The following is a 14,223-nucleotide window of genomic DNA, read 5'->3' as shown; positions in this document are numbered from 1 at the left end:
TGTGTGTACAATAGTAAATGTATCTCAGTGTGTGAGGAAGGAGAGATTAGAGGAGAGGAACACTAAGAGCAGACATCTGTTGGCCACAGGTGCTCCCTCTATATCTGCTCAGGCAGGTGCTCTTTCCATATCTGGGCTATGCTCTGAGCCTTCAGGGGGAAGATAAAAGCTTGGGGATATGACAGTGCAGTCTAACATGCAGGGTTACTTCTTTTTTTTTTAAAACATGATAGTGTCACTAACAGGGGTTGTCAGAGTCAGCCAAAAACACGAGGCAGTGGGCAGTGAGGCTGGGGCTTGGCAAGAGCAAAAATAAGCGTAAAGAATAGCAGCTAAAGGGCGACTGCTATCCATCAGGATACTGTCCCTCATTCACAACTCAAGTGGAGAGAGAAGAGGTGAGGATACAGTGAGTAGTGGTGATTTTATCTGACCACAAATGACTGCAGTATACACAGTCCAGCGGGAGCCTTGGGTGAATGCAAGACAAACATTTACAAGGATTGTCACATGCCTCAGAAACATAGAGCAAAGCCAGTAAGAGCCACATACCTTGACCACCACTGTCTCCCCTTGATGCTGTCACTTTGTTCAGCAAGGTGTGAAGAAAGTCATTCTCTGCCACGACCCTGAAACCAAACACATGCAAATAAATTGACAACTCAAAAATATAATCCAATCTGAAATCATGTGCTGACAGCTGGCACGATCACGGAATTATAACAATGCTATTCTAACTATTCAGAGGATCAGCAAAGATCAGCAAAAGATTTTAAAAACTTGATAGGGAGTTAAAGGTGAGCCAGAGGCAGAAGAGGGGAGAACTAATATCAGATGAAAATAGGACATACGGAAAGAAGGGGATGAAAAACTGCTTCTCCTCATCGCATTCAATCTTCCCTTTGATAATGTCACTTATGTCCATCACTGCCAAGAAGAGGAAGGAAATGTGTCAGTGATGACAACAATCAAAGACAGTCCGGCGCGGTCATATGTTGCTTAATGTGAATTCACCTCAGCAAAGTGGAAAACACACGAGCACAAATGGCTGAAATGCACTCACTGATGATTCTTTAGAGACGTTATTTAAGAATTTAGGCACCTGTTTTAGCCAGTGTGAGCAACAATAGCCTAAATGGTAGAAATAAGTCATTTTGTCATCTTTAATATTTGTTTTAGTTGTGAAAAAGATTAGAATTTTACCATGTAGTTTGTCATATAGGCAGTAATTGTGAAGCAGCATCAGCTGACAAATCAAACAAGATGCTTTAGCCTTCTAAAGTCTGGTGAAATTTGGTAAGCGAATGAGACACAAAAGCCATTCCTATCCATCTTATGTAATTATAGCACAATTTTCAGTGACAGGTTAAAGTTGTCTTCAGAGTGTCATTGTGAACTAACAAAAAAAAATGTTTCCTTGAGTTCTAACAAATATTCATAACACATTTATTTCCTTGTAAAAACAAATAGATTGAGTCATTCACAAGCTTCCATTCTTCTTCACATCAAGCCAGTTGGTGAAATTAGTCTAGTTTTTCTATACGTTTGAGTATACGCATCAATACACACATAAAATGGAGGCTGAGGACTCCAAAGGCAATCTTAAATAAAGGTAATACGAGTAAATAATGACAGCAAATGAAAAGATTTGAGATTAGCAGATACGCAAGTCTAATTACTAAATCTTGTAACCCCTGTCCACTAGGGAATAGCAATTTAACTTCTATTTGGACCAAAAGAAACTGTATTGACTCTCCTAAAAGTACCTGCCACCCCAAAAGGCCGTCTGAGGCCCAGAGTGCACTTCTTGTTTGTTTCTTTCAGATCCATCCTGCCCACTCTGACTATCTGACAGATCAGATAAATCTTCTCTCTGCTCAGGTCTTTGTTCCCCAAGTCCTGGTAGACAAAGATAGAGAGAAAGTGAATAAAAGAATAACTGGTAAAAAAAAAAAAAAAAGAAAAAACAGGGAAGAAAATAAGAAAGCAATCCTCTGAGAGGAGATAAGTTCATTCATTCTGTTACATTGTGGCGTGTGTAAGCTAAGAAACAGTGTGACAGTGTCATCCTGTGGCCACTTACTGTAAACACAACCTTCAAGTTGTTCAGCATGTCAATCTCTTTAGGGAAACCACTGCTGCCCCAGCGAACCAAATAGTTTTCACTGTACAAAGCACGGTAACATGTTAAAAAACAGACATCTTATGTGCATAAACTGCATCACAGGTCAATTAAAACATCCACCAATGTCATACTAAAACATACAAACTGCATATCTTAAAGTTCAACTTGTTCTTTAACCAGTAGACATGCAATACACAAACAGAAGCATATACAAGTAATTACTGTGAATCAGTAAGTGTTTTGTTTAGTTTGATTTAATCAATCTAATGAACACATATATGACAGGAGAGGATGAAACAGGAGAATAAATGGCCACTAAGTTAAGAGATAATCTTATAGCACTGGGTATACATGGAAAAAATGTATATTTGACTGAGGTTTATTTTAATACTTTCAGCTACTGAAACACAGATATCTCCAGTGTGACAGTGAGTGACAGGGCTTAACATCAATAATGTCAGCAACCACACAGTGCTGCCAGTCACTATGTGCTGCCTCTATAATTCAAATTTTCTTTATCTCTATTTTTGGCAAATTATCATATCTTAGTGTGCCTCAACAATAGAAGAGAGGAGAAGGCGAGGTATATAAACAAAAAAAACTGGAAATGGGAGGACAGTGTGTGTGGGCTGGAGGGTTAATGTGCATCTTACAGACAGCTAAGAAATGGAGGCAAGGTGAAAAGATCTGAAGTTAAATTCTTCTCAGAAAGCGCACAGTAAAAAACAAAAATACAGGGGAGGAGAATCAGCACTTATATCAATGTTCCAATATTCTAATTTTACTCTGTGTACAGAGTTCACTATTTTTGTTATGCTAATGTTCTCATATGATACTCGTATGATTTTTTTCACTTTTCATAATTCTTTCCATCTCTGTGACTCAAAAATATCCCTCTAAATCAATTTCATATAAATTAGAGATTAAATGAATCCATCATAACACAGAACTCCAACTTAACAGACACATGTTATGCTTTATAGCATGATTTAATGCTTTGTAGAGTCGGATTCTTCAAATGCTCTATGCATCTGACATAAACAAATGTCCAAAATAACTGATCATCATCGAAGCAATGGACAAATCCAGAGAGAATTGGTACCTGATAATGGTTTGTTTGATGGGGTCGTACAGGGACATGAAGAGCTCGGAGTCCTCTCCGATACGACAGACAAAGTTCCTGACAAAGACGTAGAGGCTGTGGGTGGGGGAAGACTGAATCCGTGCTGAGATACCACTGTAGTCTGTCTGGATGTTGGACTGCAAGAGAAGATTGTTTTTAGGAGAATAAAAAGCAGGAATACTAAATGTATAGCTCACAAGTGTATATGGTATGGTATCCAGGCTTTTGGCTTGTAAGGGAGAAGAAAATCTGTGAGCAATAATAATCTCAATATCTTCTGATTACTTGTTTAAATGTAAAATAGGCTGCATGAAATGTGACTGAACTGTAAGTGGCCTCTTTATTAGCTTAACTTTGGGTATAACTGCAAAAAAAATGAATGAATAAATTACAAACTTGGCATTCCACCCATGCACAGCTCAGAATAGCTTTAACATTTACTGATATTACCTCAAGAAAGGTTAGAGCAGTTTCTCCAAAAAATCTTTCGGTGTAATTATGAAATCAAACTTTTCATTCAGCCATCATCCCTCTAGATTCTGTACCTGTTCCTCTTTGATACGTTCATTTATCTTGGTTGTGGCCTCCTCATGCGCCCTAAAGAGACTGATGACGTTTGCACTCTCTGGGTCCAATATGTTCCCATCTTCATCTCGCACAACTAGGTCCAGCTCTAGGATCCTGGAGCAGGGATGGACAAACAGAGGATTGATGGCATTAAAACAAGTACGGAAAAAGAACAAAGACTAAGTGATGACGAAAACTGATGATGATAAGACGAGCGTAAAGAAGAGAAAAACAGAGCAATTAGAAAAGGACAGAGAGACTTGCAAAACAGGTAAAAACAAGAGATAGAGGCTTGTGTGACTCTTGTTTGAGTGATAAATAAGCTTTTAAACACAGAGTATGTGTCAGTGCAGTCCTACTTGTTTCCATAATCAATCTTGGAAGTAACTTTCTGCTTGAGCTCCTTGAATTCATCATTAGGCAGTGTGCCAGACAGAAGCTGAGAACGCCACTCCATCAGTTCCCACATCAGCCTCTGGACCTGCTTCACACGCACCTGTTTGTTGCCCTTGACAGATAGACATATAGTGTTAAATTCACACACATACACACTCACACAACATTTGCGAAAACATTTTTAATAGCTGTATTTGTACCACAAACAGCTGTTTCCATATGGTTCCCCACTCCCTCAATGTGGTGGTCACCTCCTTGACCAAGGGCATCTCTGCTGACACCACCACCTCCTCATCTCTGAAGTTGCACACAAAAGTACATTAAACTTGACAAATAAAAGGTCTCCTTTAACTTTTAGAGACAGCATTTCTATCACACTCACCCCCGTTTATGAATGATGACCTCCTTAAGGTGGACAAAACTGACAGGGAACACTCCCTGGAGGGTAACATATGTAGGGACAATGAACAAGGAGAAAACATCCGCAAAACCAGAGCAGTAGATCTCTCTTGCGATTAAAGCTAGTATGCAGTGTGTCACTATCACCTTTCTGTTAATGTCATATGCACAATGAAAAAATACATTGTTACCTGCTGGGCTTTGTTCCTTGCCAAGTAGCCTCTGTACCAGCCTAAAAGAAAAACTGATAGTCATCTAACTTCATCTTAACACTTTACTAGACCACCATACAGTGGAAACAAGCAGGTGAGATTCCTCCTCCATTTACATTTTTCTTTTTATATTGGCAGTCAGCAAATGTACCAAATTTAATGATAGACAATGTGCATAATTATAAAAATCAGTCATACCTGGGAAAAGTAATGACATAATAGCTACTGTGATAGCACAGTTTGTATGCGTAAAGTGTTGCCTTTTATTATTGTTAAAAACAACAAATGTCAGTATTGTTTTTCTATTTTTCTAAATCACTTCACAACAGAGGAAATTAATTTAATATATTTCCTACCATCGCAGACCTCCTGGATGTAGACTGCATCTCCCACCTCCAGGGAAAGTTGCTTCTCTCCTTGGCTGACAAAATTCCACTTCACTAAAACAGAAACAGTTTTAGTGAAACAGTGTCTGAAGAGGAGCGTATAACCGTTGATTATGGTAGCACAATGGGGAAAAAAATGCATACCACCTGAACACAAAACAGGCATTTGATCATGCAAATGTTAGCGCATGCTGTATGGCATCTTAATGAATGAAAAAGCAGGTAGTTTGGTAACCGTGAAAAGTTTCCAGTTGCCACGTGCACAGCAGAGACTATCAGCTCAACAGAGAATTAGTTGAGAAGAGCTACAGGAAATCACCCTCGAAGGTTGATGACAATCAAATAGGTTTTGGATAAAAGGAAAATCAGATTTGCACGAATTGCTGCTCTAGCTCTAGTGGAAAACCCTATACTTTATGGTCGTCAAGTTTAGTTGTTTTTGTTTAGCTATTTTCTGTCATTGAATCGATTAGTTTATTTCACAATGAGTCTTAATAAAAACCTTGCTGTTGATGATGCATTTAGTACTCATTATATCAGTGAAATAAACTATGCAACTTATGTTGCAGGAGTAAGCACTACTCAGATGAATGCTGCAGCAGCAGCTGCTACCATATATGCATGCATGAGACATCACTTTGTAAGAACTAACAGCGTTGCTCTTCCCCGCGCTACAGTAACTCATGTAACTTAGCAAAAGTTGCACACTATTCATAGACTACTAGCTTAAGCCGTTACTTGTACTTCAAGAAGTGAACAAACATGTGCGAGGTTCATGACATTTTATTGTGTCAGTAATACTTTGTATAAAACTTTTTCTGCAGTTCTCAGCTGTACAGATTTAAACTCACACAAACTTCCTTCCTTCTCCTCCACTTCCTGTGTTGTAGTCTTACCCGAACTAGGAAGAAACTCATTACAGATAGAGTCATAAGATTGAAATATGTTTACTTTCAACTTTGATTGACTTTTTTATTGTTCATTGCCGCTTTTATTTTCAATCTTAAACTAGACACAGTAGAAATACCAGGTAGAAAAGAACTTTAAGCTGCCGCCTCTAAGTTTATCTTTGTAACTTATTTCCAATGAAAAAAAATAATAATCTGTGTAACGTCTGCAATGGGCGAGCTGCACAAGAAGTGATAAATCTGTGTTTTTGCCAAGTTTTTCACTCTGTTGCATATCTAATGGAAACATACGCTCCGCCATATTCAACCACATACCACCTTAACAATCAACTGTACTGAGATTGTCTTTATACAGCTATGGTCTAATCCTTGTCAAATTTGTTCCATATATACAGCAACTTTCAGGAATATCGTATAAAGTTAGTTTATTTTTGTGCTGCATAATGTTTAATGCACTAAAACTGCCAACTAACTGCTGCTCTTTTCTCCATCAGATCTAAGATGTGCTCGTGATCCTATCCCTCACATTCCACTGCAGCTACTATAGGTTTTGTTGTACTAAAGCGCAATGATGAATATGAGAATGTTAGAATATAAGATATTTTGGTTGGAATTTAATGGGATGTGCACATTCTACCGTGCCTCTACTAGAGGCCTTTTGCACCTGCTCATAAAGCATCAAGCAGGAAGTGACAGTAAGTTGTACTATAGATAGACAGTTCATCATTACCCAGTGAGACAGCATAGAGAAATTTATGCGCATGCACACACACAAAGAAACACACAAGTGAGCACAAATTGACTTACCCACACCAAATCGCTCTGTGGCAGTCCTTGTCCAAGGAGCCATGATTGCTTGTAATCCTTTACCCACTTTACGAATCGTATCTTTCTGTTTCTCCTCCTATTTTCATCTCTCGCCCTCAACTTCTCTCTTATACATTTTTTCTTCTTTAAAAAAAGTCAATAAGCCCATCCCCCTTTGCCTTTCTTCCTCTTCTGCCTCTTTTCGCTTCCTGTCTTCAGGGTGCTAAGAGGAAGTGGTAGAGTACAAAAAGGTGGAGTCCTATCAAGCACACAGGCCCATGCAGTGTATGAAGCCTCCAGTTTGCTCACTTGAACTGGCTGCCAAACATCAGCAACTTGTGATGTTGTCAGATATTGGCTGAAAAAAAGTGATGGTGTCCAACCCATGCAGAGTTACCCACGCTGTCAAAACAGATAAACAGCATTTTTTTTCTCACATTCCAATATATTTTTAATACAAATACAATAAGATGAAACAAACAAACAAGTGAATTCTGTGATCTCTTCTAAAAGTACAGAGATAAATGACTGGGCTTGCACAAAGTAGCATCTAGTCATTAATCTGTGGAACTCAAATCAATAATCTGACAGCTCACACTGCCATCTCACCTTCTTCTCTTTGTGCATGGCCCTGCAAGCCTCCAAAAGTGTTTTGAAACAGGAAACAAATGTAGGGGGCACACTCGACAACATTAGCATTTATTAATTTCTGTTTAAAAGTAAGATGTGGTAAAAAATATTTTAGTTTATGTAATTGCCAGTTAAAATGATAGATCAATTAATACCACACACTGTACAATATATCAACCTGTTTTCAATTTAGATATAATAAGTTAGATTTGAATGATTCTGTGTAATCAGTCAATCAACCAATTGCAAATCTATGCTACAGTTTAATGGTCAGGTAGCAATTAGTTTCGAATTAGGTTGACACTTGCTGTAATAACTTCACACTCCAGTAGCCTAACTAGGACTCTGTCTGGTTTGATAGGAGCATTCAGCTTTCTCCTGCATGCAAAAGTCAATGTGAAATACTCGATATGATGATGATAAAACGTCTGCTGAGTCATTTTCTGAGCAATAGTTGTAACTTTAGTTGACAGAAACATGTAAGACTAATGCTCTGATCCTACATGTAGCAAACTGTCATTATTCAAGATGTATGCGCTGTAAAGTGTTGTCTCTTCCGTACGAAGGAACATTTCAGAAGCAGGATACATTTTCAGGACTCAGCTGTAAATTTCTCATTTACCAGAGATTTGAAATTAAGGTTTAATTTGGTCCCAGCTCTGATTGTCTCAAATTAATTTCTGAGATCTCAAAGAAAACTCTCCGTCAAATATGCATTTTCCCTGAACCCCATTCACATGATGTTACCGTGGTAACAGACTCCCATTCAGAGATCATGCTCATCACCACAATCAGCAGCAATCAACTATGATAGATTTGACTTTTTGAATTTTACTGGTCCACTCTCTTGACTTTATTAAGAACTCATCTCTTAAAATAGTAAGTAGTAACTTTTCGTAGTGACCAGAAAGTAATTCTGCATCCAAACACTATCTTTATTCTAAAAATCATCCATGACTCCTTACAAATCCTTTATCAGAATAAAAATGAATAAAGATTTTTTATGTGTATATTGAAGGTCCATTTTCATTTTTTATCTGTAAATCAGCATTTAATATTTGCTGCAGCTAACATATCGTCTGTGGTTTAACACAAATAAACACCCTCTGCAATACCTAACAAGGTAGCATCTTCCAACATGTAGCTTTAAGCTACATTATGCATAAAAAAAATAAAATAATAATCAGAATAATCAGGTGGAATTTTTTTATACCAGTGAAAGCAGTCACAAATACTGTCTTGTTAAAGTTTTAGCAAGTTGCAAGGCTCTTTTTTTTTTACTATTTTTAAGGAATACTTTATCAATTTATTTTTAGGTGTTTATTCTCAAGTCTTTTTATTATTATCATTATTTTTGTCATCTTTGTTTTGACGGTAAAAGGAAGAATATGCAACCCCTAGTGGACATTTGCCAAACTGAATCTGAAGTGTACCCTTTCCATGATTGTTTTCCAATATTAACCAAGTAGTTTTGATTTCTAACCATAACCAAGTGATGTTATGACATTGACCCAACAAGGAGATGAAAAAATGATACTGTAACATATTTTGGTCACATGTAAAAATGGCAACCAGCAACATAGTGCCCTTGAATCACTTTAGCTGATCCGGTCACTCTTGCTCCAAACTAGATTCAGATTAAAAAACATTTTATAAATATAATTTTTGATCTTTTAAAAGACAATATGACTTGTGATGCATAAACAAAATATGTCAATATATGGCATCAATCAGGTGTATTATTGAGGGCTGCATTCCATTTCTGCACCTGTGCATGCTGGTTGATGTTGAACATGCTCAAAAGAGGAACTTTCTCTAATTGGAATGCAGCCCACATTAATACACCTGTGCTCATCTTATTTCAGGTCAAAATGTATTTGTGATAGATATAGTAACAATGACACATTTTCTATATATCGTGTAGTCCTAATAGCAATAATAATAAGATACACATTGAAGGGGCAAATAAGATTAAAATAAACTATAGTAAATGGAAATATCATAATAAAACGATTAATTGTTTCATATATGCTGTTTGTCAAACCATTTCTAGCAGTTGGTTTGTTCACAGAAACTTCAGATGCAGTAGTTATTGTTTCTTATCTGTATCTGCATTATCTGAGTTTACTGCTGCCAAAACAGGACTGTTGCAAGTGAATTATACCTTGAAAATAGCGTGGTGGTGTAACCACACAATTTTTTTTTATGTATTACAATGCCTCACCCTTTTGTTCAAAACATCATTCCTTAAAACACACCGTCGACTGGAAGTCATGATACATGTCCCATAACAAAAAGGTAAACTACAATGCTAATTATATTTGAGGTAGCATTTCTAACTGCTTCAAGCTCCAATAAATATCCTCCCCAACCCCCCTCTACCCTTGATTTCAACACATTGGAAATGCATCAAAGCCAAGGAACAGCCTCAGATACACAAGATGCCACAGATTAAGCCAATGACTCAGTCAGTAAGCCCATGACTCAGTCAATTTGTTTTTAAATCTTAGCAGTTAGCATGTACTCTTGCTCTCACACTTTGTATGGATTTTAACACTAATGGGAAGGTTTATTAACAATGTTAGGTTTTGCAGTCTAGGAATGAGTAAATTAATGTGTGAAAGGGAGTGAAGAACCTGTTGGTGTATTAAAAAAGAGAAGAGAATAAATGAGAAAGTTTTAAAGAAAGGATCTGTTGTCACAGCTTTGTGCAGTAGAAGACCAGTAACCCTGGTGTAGAAAGTCGTGGGGAGATATACAGGTGGAGCTTAAAGGTGTGTGGAGAGAAAGACAAAAAAATAGACAATTCTTTGGACAGACATATTGTGAGAGATTAACTGATGTAAAGATGAAGGAATACAAAGAAATAACAGAAAAAGAAAGAGACAGAAAGGGATTAAATTCAGCTCCAACTAAGATATGAACAAGGCCACAGTGCCAAACACAGACCGATATTAAACAGATATGAAAAAGGAAGGCACAAGTGGATAAAAGCAATGAAAAGAGATAATAACTTAGCCTGTAGCTCTGAAAATTAATTGACATTGGCAAGTAAAGAGAAGTCCCACCAGTAAGCATGCCTCATGAAAAATAGATACAAAGGTTGAGTCTCTCTGGCCCTCGGGATCAAGAACATCACTCCCTCCCAAGTGATGCCATTTCTCAGACTTCTGAGAAGCTGTTGCTCGTGTAACTCCAGCATTTCACGAAATCATAACTGCATAAATTCAGAGAGCAAATGCATTTCTGTGCCTGAGATAGAAAAGGAAAAACTGAAAAAAATATCTTCTTCTTTAAATATCTATGCAGTAGACTGCTTGGATGACTAAGGTATTATTAAGAAGAATCTGCTTTATTGTGGTTGCTGGCACATGCTTGTTAAAAGGCATGACCAGAGAATGGAAGAGCAATTGAAATAATTTCAAAGGCAAATCACCCAGGTGAGATGAGTAAAAGGAGAACAATTAAGGGACAGAGAGTGAAAAAGAGAAGTAAGAGAGAGACAGAGCTATGCAAGGGACTGTTGCTTCCTTGCTCTCTCTCTCTCTCTCTCCTTCTGTTCCTACACTCACATTGCACACACAAACATGCAGTCTTCATGAGAAAGCCTGTGGTTCCTTCAGAGAGCAGAGCAGAGAAGCAAGGGTGGTCGTCACCAAATGGGAAAAGCAGCCCTGAGGTGAGTTTAAATATTCATACTGGCTACGTACTTCTTGTAACGTGTCACCTCACGTCTTTGCTTGACTACTAAGCTTAACTTAGTATTTTCTTGGTGTATTTAGTGACGTACATTTCAACAAACAGCAAGAACACAACAGAAAAGTGAGATATTAATGTTTGTAAACTTTCTGCCATAGTATGTGTTTAACCAACAGCACAGCTAATATCAGAGATGCAATTTCATAGCATTTCAATACAAATAAAAGCAAGGGAGAGTTTAGAGAAGCAGAATGTGTGTGGTTAGTGATGTGTGACCTTCCTCACATCATATGTCGACAGCATCCGAACTTCCCACTCTTAACGGCTCATCTCAGACAAGGAGACACAATTTCTTTCATATAAATTTTGAAGCTGTCATGACTTAAATTGAGGATTGCAGCTCTGTGGATCTGAGTTCAAATGAGCCTCTCATGAGCCTTTTGCGAGCGTGGAACGACGTACTATGTAGTGCATAAGGGGGTCATTCAATCAGCCCTGAATATGTGGAAGTGAGATTACAGTATTCAGTTCACATGTAATTACATAAAAGGAGAAATGTATTTTTCACTTGTGTTTTATGATGATCAACATTTTAACATCAACTATCAACTTCTTCTTCGATATTATTGACTGATGAACACAGATAGACAGAGAGCATAATCGAGAGGGGGAAAAACAACCCAGGACTGAAAAATACAGAAAATGTACTGTATGTACAATGTGCATACTTTTTGTATTTTTGTTGATAATACGAACGGCTCAATGATGAATAACAATATGGCTGATGGACTTTTTTGACCTGCTTATGGTCTGAGTATAATGAGAATATTCTCCACCCTACCAGAGTACTCCGAGGAATGCATTAAAAATGAGAATTTAATTTCCATCTTCTTTATTGCAAGAGTGAATCACAAAAATCACTCACTTTCAGCCAGAGGACTAAAATTTGGTCTCCTGTCAGATGGTTAATGCTGGAGTCAAGTTATTTTCCTTGTCAGTTTTAGCTAACTGAATTAGGTTAGAAGAAAATTCTGAAAAGTCTGAGTGTAAAATACCCCTCGTGGCAATTTTAACAATGTCAAGACAGCACACCGCCCCAGTCTATGTCTTCTTATGTGACAGTAAAGTCCAACCTAGACATTTTATCTACCATCTTACAGTGTCAAATACAGATATTTAGGGACATCTATTGAAGTCTAATGCAAAGCTGCATGTTGAAATTTTGATTTAAAATGTCATTGCTGTGCTTTAAAAAGTGACTCAAAGGCTCCTGACTGTGCATGCATGAGTCAAGCTGGGAGTGACAGCAAGTTCTTTTGGTTGGTTACATGAGATTAGGAACATATCCAGTTCAGTTATATAATGTTCCTTCATCTCAATGTTGGTGAAGGTTTGTTGTTATGCTGTTAATATCCTTAAGAAGTCTTTAAGACATGATACTTTATATTTAGATCAGTAAATGAATTCATTGCATATTATGTAAATGAAAATATCCAAAAAGCAGCAGAGCAATCATTGCAGTGGCTTAAAGTGGAAAACTAAGTCAATTAAGCAACAAAAGTAAATCTACAATGTGTAGCTGCCTCTGGAATAGTGAGAGGATGTGATTAAGTGTCATGACAGGGTCAAATAGCAACATGCTGAGCTGAGCAGGTCATAATAAAGTTCCCCATCTTACAAGCAATGAACAGCAGTGAACATGTAAGATATGACAGGTAAAAGGATGAATCGTGAGAGTATGGATTTTATTCATGAATGTTTCCACTCTAGCCCACAGCCGCATATTTTGTTTGACTATTTCATACAGCGGTACTGCAAACATAAGAGATGTGGTAAGATTGAAACACTCAGGGTAATCAGTTTTTCCCATCTGACCTGAACCTGTTAGCATATCTCTATCTGTTTGTCTATGTGCCACAGCAATGCATGCTGTTAGTGTTCATGCATGTTTTTTGTGTCAGATCCCCCTGTTGATCTGCGGCGATACCTGTTGCACAATGTGTTTCAGTTTCACACTTCCAGAGCTTCTCCCCACTGGTCAGAACACACAACTGTTACCTAGCAACCCACCTTTTCCCTACCCCCCCCCCCCACCCTCTCTTACAGAGTCTTTGTCAAAGACTAAAGACAAAGCAGGAAGGCAGGTGTGTGCAAAAACACAAACACACACACACACACACACAGACAGACAGGTTCTGACACATTCAGAAAAGTGCAGACAGCTTTAGCAAACCGCTTAAAAGCAAAGGACACAAGTGAGACAAGTCTAAGGTTCTCTACCAATTTACATCAGGATAAATGAGCCATTAGGAGGCTTGATTATGCATCCTTGATGGACAGAGCAGTTTATTTATGTATCTATAGACCTTTTCAGCATTACAATCAGTTCAAATTAAATGTTTATTGACATAGCAGGTAAAATTCTTAGCTTTTCTTACTTTGAACTTTACATTAACATCAATAAGTTTGCCAAAAAAGTTCAATAGGTTTCACAATCATGCAGACGATGGCAGAATTCAGCCTTATGTTATGTGCTTATGTTGTATTTGTCCTAAATTGAAACCTCAAATTTAACCATGATCCAGAGAAGTAAATTTAGTCCAATACCAAAGACACATGTCAAAAGTGCTAAGACTAGACAAGAGATTTGATTTAGTGCACAATCTCAGGATATACTTCCCAATTAGGACAACTAAATATGAAAAATGAATTTCTGAATGAGTTATTTCCTGCATCCACGACTAGTCAGCAACAACCTGACAGAGAAATTAATTTTATGCCCGACTGACAAATTGGCTAAGTGTGAAATCAACTTTCAGTTTCTTAGATCTACAGAAACATATTCAAATACTTTACTTACTGACAATGGAGGTGATTTCTTTAATTAAGTGACTGAAGGAATGAAGAATAACAGTCAATGCTGAGCCATTTATTTAACAGATAACATCTGGGTGGTAAAAAAAGAATAAAA

General features: G+C 37.5%; 1 protein-coding gene across 1 annotated transcript in view; it reads right to left on the bottom strand.

Annotated features, from left to right (window-relative positions):
• The window catches only part of dock2-like (dedicator of cytokinesis protein 2), a 93,256-nt gene extending 85,984 nt beyond the window's left edge, over nucleotides 1-7,272 (bottom strand). The window contains exons 1-12 of the mRNA XM_072395699.1: nucleotides 6,924-7,272; nucleotides 5,179-5,262; nucleotides 4,802-4,842; nucleotides 4,594-4,649; nucleotides 4,412-4,508; nucleotides 4,175-4,323; nucleotides 3,794-3,929; nucleotides 3,228-3,385; nucleotides 2,084-2,165; nucleotides 1,767-1,899; nucleotides 852-927; nucleotides 553-629 (exon numbers count right to left, since the gene is read on the bottom strand). Of these exons, the coding sequence (XP_072251800.1) occupies nucleotides 553-629; nucleotides 852-927; nucleotides 1,767-1,899; nucleotides 2,084-2,165; nucleotides 3,228-3,385; nucleotides 3,794-3,929; nucleotides 4,175-4,323; nucleotides 4,412-4,508; nucleotides 4,594-4,649; nucleotides 4,802-4,842; nucleotides 5,179-5,262; nucleotides 6,924-6,966 (1,132 nt within the window). The 5' untranslated portion in view covers nucleotides 6,967-7,272. The remainder of the gene's footprint in view (nucleotides 1-552; nucleotides 630-851; nucleotides 928-1,766; nucleotides 1,900-2,083; nucleotides 2,166-3,227; nucleotides 3,386-3,793; nucleotides 3,930-4,174; nucleotides 4,324-4,411; nucleotides 4,509-4,593; nucleotides 4,650-4,801; nucleotides 4,843-5,178; nucleotides 5,263-6,923) is intronic.
• Nucleotides 7,273-14,223: the final 6,951 nt, after the last annotated feature.

Source organism: Leuresthes tenuis, unplaced genomic scaffold (assembly GCF_036924035.1).
Source record: "Leuresthes tenuis unplaced genomic scaffold, fLeuTen1.0.hap1 SCAF_11, whole genome shotgun sequence".
Lineage (NCBI taxonomy): Eukaryota > Metazoa > Chordata > Actinopteri > Atheriniformes > Atherinopsidae > Leuresthes > Leuresthes tenuis.
This window is presented reverse-complemented; position numbering and strand designations above follow the sequence as displayed.